The sequence below is a fragment of the Hippoglossus hippoglossus genome, chromosome 20 (genome assembly GCF_009819705.1).
Source record: "Hippoglossus hippoglossus isolate fHipHip1 chromosome 20, fHipHip1.pri, whole genome shotgun sequence".
Lineage (NCBI taxonomy): Eukaryota > Metazoa > Chordata > Actinopteri > Pleuronectiformes > Pleuronectidae > Hippoglossus > Hippoglossus hippoglossus.
In genome coordinates, this window is record NC_047170.1 from 608,324 (window position 1) to 626,087 (window position 17,764).

Sequence of the window (17,764 nt, forward strand, 5' to 3'; positions counted from 1 at the left end):
TTGATGATTTAAAAACCAACATACACGTACTGTGGGTGTGGGTGTGTGCGTGTGCGTGTGCGTGTGCACGTGCGTGTGCATGTGCGTGTGATTGTGATGGGGTGGGGGGGCTGGACTGAGGGAGGAGGGAAGCTTGTTCTTCCAAGTCTCCACCTTAATGGATCCTGCACCATTAGTGAGCTGTTCACACTGTCGCTGGAAGGCAAATGACATGGTTGAGCTGCACAAATCCCCCAACAGGACCCCCACTGATGTCAGCCGAGAGAGAGAGAGAGAGAGAGAGAGAGAGAGAGAGAGAGAGAGAGAGAGAGAGATGACTGTGTGAGTTAGTGTGAGGAAATGAAGCAGTGTGCAAATGGGTAGAGAGAAACAGGAGCGCAGAGGGCGGAGGCAGGAGCTGTATGAGAGCCTTGTCCAGAGCAGAGAGATGACGGGAGGAGTGGAGCTCTGTTACAGCTCTCCTGTTCTGTGCATGGGAGGAGGAAGCAGCAAGTTGACAGCTGAAGCTTACCTCAGCGAATAGTGCAGCAGATATCAGCCAAGAGGCCACCTCCTCCTTCTCCTCCTCCTCTTCCTCCTCCTTCTCTGCATTCTCTCCCTGCCTGAGGAATAAACCACCTGCCAGCCGCTTTGCTTCTTCTTTATTTCCACTTACTTCTCTGCTGTCCACTTCCATTTCCCCCACTGTTGTCGTGCATCCAGATTGGGATGCGGACCCAACAGGGCTCAGAGGGGGGCGTGCCCCTGCCTGGGGGTAGCTGTGGCAGCAGTGGCAGCTCAGGACTGTCGCCAGGTTCCGACTCGGACGGAGGAAGCCCAACAAGCAGAGTGGTGGACAGCATGTTGGATGGAGGTCATGGGGTGGGTGGATGTATGGGTGGAGGCGGCAGCTTAGGCGGCACTCTGAGGGGGGTCCTGTCGCGTTATTGGAGCTTGGAAAGTCTGCACTCTACCACAGGTAAGTGCTCTGCACAGATAATACAGGTCTGTGCTGAGCTGCTTAAAAATCAACAGATTTCAAAATGTATTTTGCAACTCGAAATTTCGTCTCCTTTTTGTGCACATGGAATGCATAAGTTCACTGTATGTGACCACGCATGCACCCCAGTAGATTGACACAATGCCATGAGGTTACTCAGTTATTCAGGGTTGGATTGAATGGGTGTGTGTGTGTGTCTGTGTTTGTGGATGCGGCTATCATGCCAGCTGGTCAGCTGACACCATGTGTTTGGGAGGGTTGGTTACTAGTCATGCAGAAATAGACAGAAAATATCAACATCCTATGGTGGTAATGTACACCCTTGTTTTCCAAGGTTGTACTGATGGCTATCTGGTTGCATGTAAGGAATCTGACGGACCACCCTGAGCTCTAAGGGCTAGAGCTGGTTATCATTTGAAATCTTTTTGAAATTAGGGCTGAGAGTTTTGTGTTTGTGTTTTTTGCTGAAACAATATTCGGTGTTGGTTGTTTGAAACTGACTGCACAGGGATGGTAGCGGAAAGAGAAATAAGGAATGTAGCAGTTGCTACAGTTAATTCCTGGAGAGGCTATGCATTAGAACAGTGTAGATAAAAATACAATTTGAACTTTTGAGGAACAAACCCATAACTGGCTTCATAGTGAATCCATCTCTTCGCCTTAATTCATTGATTTGGGGGAACAAGTAGTGAGTGGCCTTGTTTTTGCTTTCAGATTAGCTAGCATGAATAGAACAGGATGACATTTTTTGCTCCAGTTGTTGTCACGTCCTTGTTATGTCAATATGTGGCAGTAAATAGCTGTAAATTCCACGGGGACCTGAGTTAGTGGATGCGGAGTCGTTCTGGCTCATAAAGCATATAACTACTGACAAGGAAACAAGACACTGTTAAAAAAATATTATAACATTGATTCCGCGATCACGTGTTTCTGTTTACAGCACACCGACACCAGCGTCAGCTTTTATCACCACAAACTCTCTTGAAATCTTGTACGCATTAGGCACCGCCTTTTCATTCGAAGATATTCATTTTCTTTTCCATTCTTGGGTCTGTTGCGTGTTCTCACATCGACTCTTCCACACTTTCTGCTGACTTTATACCAGGTTGAAAAAGTCCACGAACTCTGGAGGCTCTCACTCGGACATTTGCGTTCAGACGTACAGCCCCTGCGGAGAAAGTTTAGAGAATCTCTGGAGTTCATTAGGTTATAACAGACAATAAATAACTATTTCAGTTCTGTACAGTACAGCATCTTTAACACTTAGGTACATATGATTAAATCAGTATAACCGTCATTACATCATACACTCATTACCCACTAGTAATGCATTAATAGATTATGTGGTTTCCTGACTGTGATCCACCAAACCCTTCAGCACAAAAGCTGCCAACATAGTATCAATATATTTAATGAATTGTGACCAAATTTTATAAAACCCCTGCACTTAGACATGAATATTCCATAGGTATTATGTCAAAGATGACTTTGTGCCACCCAGTCCTTGTTGGACGATAGACACAGATGAATTTTGTCCAGCAGGACATCTGATCCTGCTGGACATTGTGTACACACAGTGGATGTACACTGTGTCTGTGTAACATTTATGTACATTCTAATACAAAAGCAGTAGCAGTGAGTATATGACCCCCTCCTCCAACTTTCCAAATTAGATTTTTTTTAGATTTTACTTTAATCCCTTGTATTATTATAGTGTCTTTGGAGTTGCATCTAGCTTGCTTGCACTCCGTAGCCCTAACTGTCAGCCTGCATTTCTGTTGCTGCCATGTGACTGTTTTCATTGCAGCATTCTGATGTAGGACCAGGCTGAATAGAAGACAAATTGGCCATCAGCTCAGGACTTTGTGCAGCTGTGAAATGTTAAGCTGGCAGCAGCAAAATCAGTGGAGGGGAGACATATAAGCTCATAAAACTGTGGCATTTAGCCAGGATCTGCCTTGTTGAAAAGGCATCACATTAGCTTTAACATGACTCCTAGTTGATGTTGTTGCAGCTTCAGGGTATGTGTATGTGTGTTAAGCTAACAGTGTTTTACTTACGTCAAAGATGGAGTGTGTATATTTCAGGGAGGAGGGGTGAAGATGTACAGTAGAGTGGGAGGAGGCTTGACTACAGCACTGTATATTCCCTTTGGAATATAAGCAAGTGTTTCTTCAGTCAGAGGTGGACTAACACACATACTTGTTGGTATATGGTTTTATTTACATGTATTACACACTTGTAATGATATTTTGTTGTCACACGTGGCTGTGTCCTTTACCAAACACAGTTTTTTCCCCCCGGACAGCTACACTCTTGTTTACTCACAATAGCAGCAGAAACATAAATATGGGCTCATAACACAGAACTCATGGTTTGTCCCAGTTGTGAAGGGGCAAGGATGGAGACTGTCCTCTTCAATAAACTACGTCACTGGCCAACGGTTCATGTGTTTTTGGGTTGAGCTACAGCTGAATGTCTTTCATGCCATGGTCCATCAGGAACAGCGACAGAAGGACGATGTTATATCAGTGTAAAACCTTAGGGCGAGGAGGTCAGAGTGGATGGTTGGGATTACACAAAGCATGTGACTATGACATTAATGACCTCTGTTCACATCCTGTCTCTAACAGTAACTGTTGGCTCCAGCAACATGATAATGGTTAAAGCCATTATCATGTTGCCGGAGTCAAATTATTTCAGCAATATGATATCATATGTCAATAGACAAATATCGGCAAAATTAATTAAATTGCAACCCATAAGTCAGGAGGGTTTGTTGCAGGCAAGATTTTTGATGTTGTTAGATGAAGAAAAAAAACAACAGTCATCACAGACTCATCCTACTACATTTATCACCACTGTATGTTTAATCTAGTATCCAAAGAATGTCTGTGTCAATTTTGTTACTTTTGAAAGACTTGGTTATATTGATTACAACTGATTTAGTGGGCTTTGAAAACTATAGATTCATAGATGCCTGAATTGACCATAACTTACAGTGAAGAATTCAGTGAATGTGCTGAAAAGATATACGTTAGTGGGTAAGCAGATGGATTTAAAAATGTTCAGCACATGTTGAATCACTTGCTTGTATCCTATATCTGTTTTAGAACCACAGTAACAATCACAAATAGAAGGCTACTGAATCATTGACATTATATTAATAAAAAATTCACCTAGTGAATTCAGTACGATTCTGAAAACAACCTATGAGAAAGACTCAGAACCAACCCATAGCTCCTCATAGTCCAGGGGTATTGTGATGAAGCCTCTGGGGAGTACCAGTGGTGCTTTAGTTTTGTATCATATCTATACAATATATTTATGTTCAAAAGAAAACCTAAAAAAAAATCACATCTTGTTCACCAAATCATTTCTTTCAGGAAGGAACAACCATACACCAAGTGATCAGTAAGGATCGGCATAAAACCTAATATTAATATCACTTTTGTATTATATCCATCAGTATAGAGTGTAGCACACAGGAACAAATCATTGTCTAAGCATTGCGAGTGTACAGAGCTTGATGAGAGATGAGAGTATGAGCAGCATCCAGTCGTGTTGTTTTTGCCCTTGACAGATAGGAGAGGGAGTAAAGGGGGGTTTGGGTTTGAGATTTCCACTGATGGAAATTAGAAGAGAAGTTTTATCTGATTTACATTGTAAGATTTTTTTCTTTTGGAAGGAGCTGGATCAAATGGAAGGTCTCCCCTGGCAAAGAGACAGGGGGATGTTTGTCTCCTGCGTAACGCTGAGTTCCTGTGACAGATATTAGAACACACACTCTCTCACCCATTTGACCACCCTTTGCCTTAAAAACAGTGTCAGTTCTCTATAGTACACTTGGAAAGTTGTTCCTTGAAGAACTTGCCACAACTTAATGATGTTAAGATCAGGGCTCTGAGAGCGCCAATATCGTTTTAATTGGAAAAAAAGTGAAAATAGCCTTTGACTGTCTCAAGATAGCAATGCTTCAATAATGCAGTTGGTCGGAAACGAGCTAAGACACTTTGCTCTAAATGTACAATAGTGCCTTCAGTCACTAACTTAGTAGCACTTAAATGGCACTTACTTATAGCACTTTGTAGTTTTGCTTTTTTTAAGAAATTGTACTTTCTTGATTCTTGTTGTTCTGGGTTTGTACCCTCATGGTTGAATGCACTTATTGTAAGTCGCTTTGGATAAAAGCGTCAGCTAAATGAAATGTAATGTAATGTAATGTAGTAGTGTCTCGCAGTAGTATTTATTCATATGTTTTTTTCCAGTTATAATAGTCTGCCAAAGCCATCATCTTTAATGACAATTGTTACGTTACATTTGAAATAACTAATGGATTTGCTCCCATTCAGAAACAATCAATCAAATTGATTTGTATAGCCCATATTCACAAATCACAACTTGTCTCATAGGGCTTTAACAAGGTGTGACATCCTCTGCCCTTAACCCTCAACAAGAGTAAGGAAAAACTACAAAAAAACAAAACATTTAACAGGGTAAAAAGAACGTAGAAACCTCAGAGAGAGCCACATGTGAGGGATCCCTCTCCCAGGACGGACAGAAGTGCAATAGATGCCACGTGTAAAGGAGAACATCAGCAAGATAAGGGTATTTGCAGCATTGATTAGAATAAACAGTTTGTAGCATAATGGAAGGTAAATTAATTGATGGATTATTGTCAGTAATGGTCGAGTATCTGAGTAGACATATTGTATATCAAGCAGTCTTGTTGTAATCATAGTCCACGGTCAGCAGCCACCACGATCATGATCCACCATCAAGATCGGATGCCACTATAGTCCAAAGTCATTGTCCACTGCCGCCATCAGGATCCACCATCAGCTGCCACCTTGATCGTGGTCCACCACCATTATCAGATGCCAAGACGATACAGGATCCGCCATTATTATCACAATCAGCCAGCACGATACAGGATCCACCATTACGATCACGATCTCTGATACGCGATCCACAGATCATAATCCACGATGTGGCCGCAGCCGCGGCCCTGGATCTGCGGACGGTAAGGCAAAGGGACTCCGGGGAAGAAGTCAAGTCAGTAACATGTATTGATGAGATATTCATTTCTTTGATGTGATAAGGATGGAGAAGAGGAAGGAGAAGCTGGGAAGAGAAGCTCCGTGTGTCATGTGTCCCCCGACATTCTAGACCTATAGCAGCATAACTAAGAGCAGGTCTAAGACAAGCCTGGACCGGCTCTAACTAGAAGCTTTATCGTAAAGGAAGGTTTTAAGCCTACTCTTAAACGTACAGATGGTGTCTGCCTCCTGAACTGAAACTGGGAGATAAAACAAGAGCATCTGTAGGTGGGAAGTGATGTCCATCACTGATGTTTGTATTTGTACTCACCCCCTGTCTGTGTTCTACTTCATCTTAATGCGTTAGATGAGGTGTAGGTTAGGGCTTTGTGTAAAACGTACTTCTTAATGGATCTGGATTTGCACATAAGGATGTTGGCATGTTGAAATTGAAGAAGGACAAAAAAGCACAAACTGCTGACACAAAGTTGATGCACTCTATTATCTAAAATATTATAGTATGGGATACGTGTGACTTATTTTCCCTCATAAATAAGGCTTGCAAAGACCGAACAAGGAAGAACAGTATCTGGACAAAGTTTCCCTAATATTTTGGCAATAAGTACATTCAAATCTTGATCATTGAGTCTTTTTCTTCACCCCTTGTTCAAATTCTATTTACCATCATACATCATGACGCAGCTCTCTCAGACATCCTGTTCCTTGCAGGGCTTTGTCACTCCTGACCCCAAACCACATTAACTGATGTCACTTCCTCGTCTTGCTCTCGGTGCAGCACGGCCCCAATAACAATAAAATCTGTCAAATGATGCTACAGAGGTCATGTGTATGAACATGTTTGTGACTGGCAAGTGCTTGTGTTACCACTTCTCTTTGTGTGGGCTAGTGAATTAAAGTAAGGCCAGCTGGCAAGTGTGCAGCACACTGGGCCACCCACATGCACTCAGACACACACACACACAGACACACGCACACGCACACGCATGCACGCACGCACGCACACACACACACACACACACACACACACACACACACACACACACACACACACACACACACACACACACACACACTCAACTGTCCGCATCTGTGTGGCAAGAAACAGTAAGGGGAGGAGGGAAAGATGTCTGAAAGCATCCATCACAAAAAATGGGAGACAGGGCTCTCTGGGAAATAGGTCGCTGCCGAACAGCAATTCAGCCTGAGGCATCTACATGTTCTACCTCTGCAAAAGTTACTCAGTCGTGATGGGACAGTGGAAACAAAGAGCAGTGCTATGGCAATGATTTCCTTAGTTTCATCCACTACTTTGACATCTAACCCATTATTATACCTAAGTCTCAGTCTGAATCAGACCAAAGAAATAAGTTTGAATATCATTCAGAGAAATTTGTTTACTGCGGGTAAAGATGTGTATAATTCTTGAAACTGAGATACTATCAAAATGAGCTCCTGGGTAATTTTCCTTAAAGAGGTTTCTGTGGTTGCCATGGTCACAAGGCATTGCATCACACTTATAAAACTTCAGCCATCCAATCAGCTGCAAACCTGTTGTCAAGTGCGACTACCTGCTGTCATGGTTTTTGTGTGGGAAACAATGGAGGTGCTGAAACAGCTGCTTGTTGTCTGAGAGCACCTTGAATGGCAATATGTAATATGTAAAAACATTCAAGATTTCCATGGATTTTTCTTATTTCTTAACCAAAACTAATCTTTTTGTTTAAACCTAAAGTAATGTGTGTATAACAACATTATTGTTTTTTGTATTCAAATTGTATAACATGAGCCAGACTACAGATCTGATGAATTTAATTTGATGCAATTAAATATAAAATGTACGCACCCTCTCAAGACAGGTCTATGGATTTCTTCTGAGATTAGCATTTGAGAAAATACCCAGACTCATTTTGCCTTCATTATTTCTCAATGTCCAAAATATTTAACAGGCCTCTTCATTCTTTAACTGTCACTTTTATTGGAAAAACTGACAATTCTCTGGCAGAAAAATATTACAGTAACTAATTATCATGTCTGGCTTAAACAGGTGCATATGACATGGTCACATACGCCTTGAGAAGCAGCCTACGGCTGGGCTGACCTGTTTGACATTGCCCTATACTCTCTCATCCTGTTTCCTGTCTCTCTTTCACCGGCACTAGCCAAAAAAATATACTAAATAGTATCTTGCAGACAGGTGCTGCGTAATCTCCTCCTAGAGCTGTATGTTGTGATTGATCGACTGATGCTCAAAAGTATTTTTGCCCTCTAACTAGATCATACTATAACAAGATAGAAAAGGATTCAGGTTTGATAATATCCCTTTAAACTTCAACCCTTGGCGGGAGAATCACTCTAAAGACCTTCATATTGCACAACATATTCCCTCCAGTTTCTGATAACTTACAGCTGAAGTTGTCTGCAGTGAGTGTCAAACAGAAAGACAATCTAAAGTGCTACGATCAATGAAGTCTACTTAACATCATTGTTGTCTCCAAACAGCTCATTACATCATGTCAGGAGGAGCATGGTGTGCTCCATAAAGAGATGGAACGCTATGGTAGCTGGTGTTCAGGAGGAAATGATGTCATGTTGCAGTCGTAGTGAAAGGTTTTTCCACAAATCAATAGTCTCCTGTGAATTTTCTTTCAGTGATGATAAATCGAAGCGCAAATTAAAACTGAAATATTGGTGTGGTTTTTTTCTTTTCATTTCTTAATTATGAGCACTTGAAGCACTAGAAGTGGATTTTTACATAATGTCCATGGTTTATGAACAATTATATTGTATTGTGTATTTCTTTTAGTTTAATTTTCAATCTTTGTTTGTGTAAGAATAATTTGACGACACCTGTATGAGATAGTGTCCATTTGGTGTAATGGAAGGTATTAAACTGTTTCAGTTAGTGCATCTACCTCACCTACCTCATAATTAACCAGCCCTTTTTTAAATTTCAAACTGGTACAAAGCCATTTTAACAGCATGGACATGGGACGTGAGCATGCTGAAGATGCTGAAGAGTGTCCCTTGTAACATATGTCTAGTCCTATGTTTGTTGAGTAGTAAAGTAGTATTACATTTTGAAAATATATCAGTCATCAACAAATCAACAGTTTTAGTGTCCACACTGGCATATGTTCGCTTGGCAAAGCCCCCAATCATCCAGTGATTATGACTTTTGTTGATCAAGAACAAAGGAGGCAGCATAGTGATATTGTTCTAGAGCAGAGGTTGTGAAAGTGTGAGGTGAACATTATTGTAACCATAGCAATCAAGTTATTTGATCTCTGGTGTCCTGCCTAAAAACAGAAGGCAGACAGACTCTGAGAATGTCTGCTATGTCAGACAAGATCCTGGTCCTGTCAGACTCTAGGAGATCACACCATGAACTTGCTGAGTTTTAATCTGAGAGCCAGGAGTCGCTGACATTTCCAAGGAGTTAGTGTCCGCCAGTAATGTTTGTCCATTTGATTTTTTAAATTTTTATTATTATTATTTATTAGTGTGACCTTCACTTAATGTTTACAACCATGATATCATAGTGGAGTCTTGGTTGTGTCACTCCCTCTTGTTACTTATTCACTACTCCCTATATTATATAATATAATATACATATTATTTCATAGTTGACCTAGTAGTGAGCATTAAAATGCAATTTCAGAATCTCAACATCATCATTTTATGTGATCACTCTTAGATTTTGAATAAAAAAATTGTATTGCATTGTGTGATGGTCGTCAGAAAGGAATTCATGTACACTTCTGTCTTCATTCCATATGGACTTTTGAATGGCATTACAAAGTGGATAAATGTAGTGATGTGAAAATGAAATGCACTACATAGTACAAAGTAGGGTTGTCACAATACTGGAGTTTCAAACGCGATACCGATACTCGATACCATTTTCGATACCACAGAAAATTGCAAAAAATTAAGAGAATAACATCAACATCACTGTTTATGTCCAGTAGCTGGTAGACCTTTCTCCGCTTCAATCCGGGAATTTAAGAGAAACATAACACTTTTCAGACACAAACAATTGTGTTATCCTGTTAAATTAACACTATTTGTTCAGGTTAAAGACGGGCAGGACTGATAACGTTTGCTGCCTAGCTCCCACATTAGCGTCTGTTCTTTGTTGTGCATGTCAAGGTGGCCATACTCTAGAGCAATCTGCACAGCTCATGAAGATGACCCACCGTGAAAGGATTGATCTCTTCAGAAAAACGGGATTTGTGTTGGCTGTTTAAAACCTGGACATGTCAGCAAGGATTGTAAAAATCAAATCACATGGAGTGTGTGCAACCTAAAGCATCCCACAATATTCCACATCACAGCTGAGCTCAAACCATCTGATGAGCAACCAGCAAGCACTGCCCTGGTATCTCAGCAGACTTGTGCTCATACTGGGACCGGGAAACAAGACTGTGTTCTCTCAATTGTACTGGTACAAGTCAAGGCAAAGAGTGGAAACAACATCTTGGAAATATATGCTTTCTTGGAACCAGGTAGTTCAGCCACCTTCTGTACAGAACATCTAATGAGGAAGCTGAATTTAAACGGCACCAAAACCAACACATTTCTCCGTACCATGGGCCAGGAGAACACTGTGGACACTCTTATACTGACTCAATTGGAGGTCTCTAATTACAACGGGGACAATATTTTTATCTCCCTGATGTTTATACTCAAAAGAGCATGCCTGTGACCAAATACAACATTGTGGCTCAAGAAGACCTCAGAAGATGGCCTCATCTTAAATAGATCAAAACTCCCTATATTGATGCTGAAGTGGATTTGCTGATTGGCACCAACGCCCCAAAGCTTCTTGAACCATGGGAAGTTGTCAACAGCTGTGACAATGGACCCTATGTCGTCCAAACCCTACTGGGGTGGGTTGTGAACGGTCCACTAAGGGGAGATGAGAGTGACTCGGGGAAGAGTACTTGCCCTACAGTCACTGCCAACAGCATTTCCATTGCCAGAGTGGAGGAGCTGTTGATTGCTCAGTACAATCAATACTTTAATGAGAAGTCTTCTGATGAAGTTGGGATGTCAAGGGAGGATCTTAGGTTTCTACAGATAATGGAGGAATCCATTCAACTCATAGAGAACCACTACTGCACCAACCTGCCTATCATCCCAAAAACAAAACCCTGAGGGTAGTGTTTGACTGTGGAACAAGTTTCAAAGAAACCATGAACAATCAACTACTACAAGGACCGGACCTAACCAATTCCCTGTTTGTCATCCTTACAAGGTTTAGACAGGAACCAGTTGCTTTAATGTCAGACATTAAAGCGATTTTCCATCAGGTGAAGGTGTCCCAGAAACATGTCAACTTCCTCCGCTTTCTCTGGTGGCCCAATGGTGACGTGACACAGAAACAAGTGGACTATAGATGAAGGTACATCTCTTTTGAGCAACATCCTCACCCAGTTGTGCTAACTATGCTCTAAGGATTGCTGAAGATAACAAGACCCACTTCCAGCCTAAAGTACTGAACACCATCCATCACAACTTCTATGTGGATGACTGTGCCCTCGGTAGCAGAAGCATTGCAGCTGGTAAAAAAAACTCACTGCTGCATGTTCCAAGGGAGGGTTCCAGCTTTCAAAATGGATGAGCAACAGTCGTGCAGTCCTGGCAAGCATTCCTGAAAAGCATCCATCTAAGGCAATGGTCACCAACCTTTTCGAGCCCAAGATCACTTTTTTATTCCAAACGTAAGCCGAGATCTACCACCCTGATATCTTCCAAGAAACCCACTTAGGAGGGTCATATTGATTAGTTTTTGTAATTTCTGTTAAAGGCTGAATGTACGAGCATAAATATACACAAAGAAGCAGTTGTGCAACTTTATCTATTCAATGAACAATATTCACATTAATATCAATTCATATTTACACCATCTGTTCAGTGCACAATATTTAGCTTCAGTTCAACAATAAGTTCTGCAGAGGAGCTGCTACTGCAGCACAATGTTTTTTACATGGGCTTTGACTTGAATATGGCCATAAATGTGACTATTTCCTTGTATGAAAGTAGTCCCTTGTACTCAAATAAATACAAGTACTATACAGTATGAAGCCGTGCATCTTCATTTGCTCCTGCAAATATTTCACAATAAAATCTCCTTTTTAAACAAAAGAATGGACTCTGTCAATAGAAACGCTGGAGTGCTTTTATTTTGAAACGCCTACAGAAAGTGTTGCAACCATTTATGTTTGTAACATAATTTCAACAGATAAACATTAAAACTCAGCTGAAAGATAATTTTCTCTGTTTATTCTTCTGTAAAACACAATGTTTATCTGTCGATGACACAAACGTATTTACAACACTTCCCGAACCCGTTTCAAAGTAAAAGCACTCCAGCGTTTCACTTTCTGAATCCATTCATCTGTTCTAAGGTTCTAACGGGGCTTTGATTGTTATCGACAGACCGGAAGATGCGCATCTTCCTACCGTAGCGTCCTGGTGTTTAGTTCAGTACATAAACCGACTTGTTTTGAAGGCAATGCAGTAGATAAACTAGCAGCCCCGCCGCCAGCAGCGGACACTCTGCCGTGTGAACAACCGACACACAGCTGATCTACAGCGAAACCGCAGCCAGTGAGTCCAGAGAGTTCGGGAATCGACGGTGAAGACTGCGAGATCGACCGGTAGATCGTGATCGCCGGGTTGGCGACCACTGATCTAAGGCAACCAAGGAGCTCAACTTGGACAGAGACCACTTACAGAGAGCTCTTGGTCTACACTGGTGTGTAGAATCTGATGTGTTCACATTCAAGATTGCAGTTGAAGAATGTCCTCACACAAGACGGGTAATTTTGTCAGTCATTAGTTCAATCTATGTCCCTCTTGGATTTCTGTCACCATTTACTATTCCTCCAAAACGAATGCTGCAGGAAATGTGCAAGAGAAAGGTTGGCTGGGATGATAAGATATCTCAAGCCTTCTTACAGCTGTCAGATTGGCTGTCAAATCTACATCACGTGTTAGTGCTGAAGGTGAATCGATGTATCAAGTTAAAGGACTTTGGTCAACTCAAGCATGCACAGTTGCATAATTTTTCTGATGCAAGTGAATTTGGCTATAGGACTGTGTCCTACTTGAGATTGGAGAATGGTTCTAATGAAGTAAACCTCGCTTTCATGCTTGGAAAATCCAGAGTTGCACCATTAAAACAAACTACAATCCCCAGATTCGTACTTACGGCTCATGTCTTGGCTGTAAAATTTGACAAGATGCTCAGGAAAGAATTGCAGCTTGATTTAACAGCATCAGTTTTCTGGACTGACAGCATGACCGTGTTGAAGTACGTTGCAAATGAAACCAAGAGATTTCATACATTCGTGGCGAACAGAGTGGCCGTGATACGTGAGGCTACAGATGTTACTCAGTGGAAACATATTGGAACTAAACTGAATCCTGCTGATGAGGCCTCAAGAGGATTATCAGCACAAGACTTTCTGGAAAATAAGGCATGGTTAGAAGGACCAGAGTTTCTTCTGAACGCGACAGGAGATTGGCCAAAGTACAGTATGGACCAACTGTGTATCTCATTGGATGACCAAGAGGTCAGAAGGGATATTATCATCAACACTTCCATCTCCAAGCACTCAGAGTGTGCTACCAGCAAGTTGTTGCACTAGTTTTCTGATTGGACCAAACTGAAAGTTTCAATTGCTTGGTTTCTTAAGTTCAAGGATGTACTTATGGAACTAAGAAGATGGAGAAAGTCTATTCAAGCCTTTCTCTGCAAGGATAAGAATTCCGGCACACTGTCAGACAGAGTTGGAGAAGAGCTGCGGAAAAGCAGATCGAAGATAAAAGTTCAATCATTGATTCAAGATGATCTTTCTAAAACCGAAACGGCCATCGTTCACTTCTGTCAGCGAGAAAGATTTCAAAAGGAAATCTCCACTTTGGAAAGTAGGAAATCTGTTGCGAGAAAAGACAGTGATATCTGCAAGCTGGATCCAGTGCTTCAGGATGGACTAGGTCCAGTATTTGTCTGACCTGTTCTGGAAGGGGTGTGGGAGAGAGTATCTTCTTCTGCTTCAGGAGAGGGAAAAATGGACAAAGGAGCTTCGCTGTAGGTGATATAGTAGTCATCCTGGATCCTTGTGCTCCATGTGGTTCCTGGCTTATGGGAAAGGTAACCAAGACCTATCCTGAACAGAGAGAGGTCTGGTTCGCTCTCTGCAATTGAGAACCAAGACAGGCTACCTGGACAGGCCTGTCACTAAACTGCTATTGGAGGCATAAGAACTGGTGGTAAAGACCAGCTTCCAACTTGACTATGTGCTAGTAACCTCTATTCAAATGAAGATTGAAGATTCACACATGCACATACACTTTTTGGCTCCTTTTGATTGTCTTAATAGGGTAATTGAGGTGCACACCCACACAATTATGGGACCGGTGTGTAGGAGCCATTCAGCATGTTTCTATATTCTAAATGTATGTAAATAGTTGTGTGTGTATATATTTGGTCAGGTGTTTAAAGGTCACAGGTGAACAGGAAGAGAGAGAGCATAGGTTTGCGGGAACATACGGTTCTTACCGTAAGCGTGAGCGTAATCGTAACTAGCAATGGAATATCAACCGAGTAACTCTGTTAAAACAACAAATCATCTGGATCACTTCACGTTCATCTCATCACGGTAATAAATTTTTGTCTGTAACCATCAGTCTGCGATAAACGGGAACATCACCCACAATTACGGCATTGTTTGCACATTCACTCACTGGATACGCTTCAAGAACATTCTTTTTTCACCTATGCAAGTGACTATGTTGGAACATTTGAATTAAACCGATAGTCAAACAGCATGTTTGAAATGTTTGAAGCAATGTTACATATTCCTGAAAATATTTTTTTTTCCCTTTATTATCTTGGCCTTGCGGAAACAGAGTTCAGTTTCTATGCTCCACATTTGTGGAACAGGCTCCCAGAGAACTGTAGGTCAGGGGCAAATCTAAGTTCTTTTAAATTAATGCTGAAGCCTTTCCTGTTTGTCAAGCCTTTTATTAAATCAAATAATTACTAATTTCTTACACTGCACTGTTTTATTTTTGTATTTAACACATATTAATTTCTTTTAGAATGTTTTTTGTATTGTTTTATCTTGCTTTTACAATTTGTCACGGTGTCTTTTGTATTTTATGAAAAGCACTTCGAATTGCCTTGTTGTTGAAATGTGCTTTACAAATAAACTTGCCTTTCCTTGCCTTGCCTTCATGTGCCCATCCCCCTCTTCCACTCCTCTTCTCTTTACCACCCCCCATTTCTCTGATAATAATGCAAGGTGTGCAGCAGCAGCAGGAGGGGGAGGAAGTGGGATGTTGAAGTATACAGACCTGCAAAGGGAGAAGGAGGGTGTGTGTATGTGTGTCTATGCTTGTGCCCTTGTACTGTATACATTGTTCTTATAGTTCCCATATATGGCTGTAAACACAGACCCAGAGGAAGAACGCGGCTCAGCCTGGCACTTCCTTGCACACACTCTCCGACCCCCACCCCACCCACTCTGTCATCCCTCTTCATTTCACTTGGTCAGAGCCTGGAAGTCCTCATCAGTGAAGATCAGTCACATTTGCAGAGTCCTCACTCCCCAGTGAAGGCTGTAAATGTTACTCTCATTCTCTCTGGAAGGATGTGAAAAGTGCTTCACACAGTTATTTCAAGACACAACTGACTTTTGCTTCATGATGGACACAATTTAGTTGTGCCACCTGAAAATAATACATTTTGGAAGATTTACCGCTTTTGGAAGTTACTGCTTCCTTTGCATCCAAGGGCAGCTGTGGCTCAGGAGTTACAGCGAGTTGTCCACTAACCAGAAGGTTGGTGGTTCGAGCTCCACCTCCTCCATTCCGAGTGCCGAAGTGTCCTTGTGCAAGATACTTAGCCCCAAATTGCCCCTGATGGTTGTGCTGGCACTGTATGAATCTAAGTATGAATGAGTGGATGGCAAAACATATTTCTGAATTTTGTGTATATTATTTCCATATCTGTGCAGTCTGCTCTTGTGGCAGATATAGTCACTTTGTCATTTACTGAATGCAAGCTCAACTATTTCTGCACTTCAAACATCTTTTTTATCAGCTTGGTGGGTCACATTTGAAGCAAGGCGCTATCTGCTAAATAGCAGGTTTAGGGATTGTAGATTTATTCATACAATTTCCTAATTTTGGTTTAACATAATATTTTCAGGACAATAAATGGCTGGTAGTTTTACTGACTATAAAAGCACAGATGTATATGGATTGATTACAGTCACATGTTGTGTCTGTTCATCCTATGACATCAGCTCTGGGAGGAAATTAAACTTTAATGTAGCACTTTAGTCTGACCTCAACAGGATGGATTTGAAAGAGCTGTTTTGTTATTTGGCCCTAGTCACAATTAACATGGAGGAGGACTTTTTATAAATTAATCTATGATTTCAGATTGAATACAACAAATATGAAACATAATGTGTTAATAGTATTTTTCATTTATCTCTATATAAAGCAGTTTCTACACGATCTGGGCAAATGCTGTACAGTTTTTTTTTAAAGTGCAAACATTTATAGTTGTTAACATAAGTAAAGCACAAAAACATAAATTGTGTATATAATAATAACACCTCAACAAATACCAAATGCTTCCTAACTACTCTCTGTCTGGCCCTCATAATGCATTTCCCAGCCCTTTACCCCACCCTCAAACTTATCCACCACTAGTCAATTCAAGTCAAATTTATTTATATTGCAACAAATCACAACAGAACTGTTCTCAGGGCACTTCTTGTTGTAGAGCAGGTGTGACAGTACTCTTCATTTAATATTGTTTCCATAGGCCCAACCATGCCCACTGTGCACAAGCACGTTTAGCACAACGGTGGCTGGCCATCTGCCTATCTTTTGGTTGAGAGATACATTTAGAGAGGGAGAGGAAGGTTAGAGAGAGCAGGAGAAAAGACAACAATGCAAGTTCCGGATGTAACATATTACTGATGTTATTTGTAATTCTAGCAGCAGGTGTTGAGCATGGATATAGGGCCATTGAGAGACTTGCAATCACAGACTCTGCAGCTTCCAAGGCAGAAATACCTGCAGAGAGTAACAGGAGGAGATGAGAAAGGTGAGAAAGTAAAATCTATGGTGAAGAGAGACATGAAAAGTAAGGGGAAGAGAGGACAGGAAGGGGAAGAGAGGAGAGCCTGAAATATTAAGCTGCTAACGGAAAGTATGAAAATGAGTTTGAAGTTGTGAAAAGTCTGAAGTATAAGTAGTACTCGAGGAAATACAGTAGTCATACAAGAAACCTCACATTGCTGCTTCTCCACATGCAGCAGACACACTGCCTGTGTGTACAACAGACATATGCGACACACAGCAGATCTGCAGCGCAACCGTTACGTGCTGGTCACGCAGGCAGTTTTGCTGCTAACATCGGACCTAAAATGAAAAACAAGACGTTTCGCGACGCACATGCACCCAGCATGGCACGCTAAAATAGTTTGTAATGTATTTAAAATTTCTATATTTAGCAGCATTCTGCAAAGACGTGAATTACGATTTTGGCATCTGCAATAGACAGAAAAGTTTAGCTGTAATGTAGGTGAAAAAGATAATGAGAAATCACACAGTTGCCAAGAGTAACAAACTAATGCCTGTGTCTGGCATCAGCCTTTATTGGCACATATAGCTGGATATCATCAGTGAAGCAATG

General features: G+C 41.3%; 1 protein-coding gene across 4 annotated transcripts in view; it reads left to right on the forward strand.

The window, feature by feature from the left end:
• arhgef4 (Rho guanine nucleotide exchange factor (GEF) 4) overlaps positions 1 to 17,764 on the forward strand; it is a 71,229-nt gene that overhangs the window by 15,119 nt on the left and 38,346 nt on the right. The window contains exon 1 of one of the 4 annotated variants that reach the window (XM_034571792.1): positions 125 to 958. The exons of the other annotated variants lie outside the window; for them this stretch is intronic. Within the exon in view, the coding sequence (XP_034427683.1) occupies positions 709 to 958 (250 nt within the window). The 5' untranslated portion in view covers positions 125 to 708. Of the gene's footprint in view, positions 1 to 124; positions 959 to 17,764 lie in introns of those variants that run through there. 4 annotated transcript variants of the gene reach the window in all.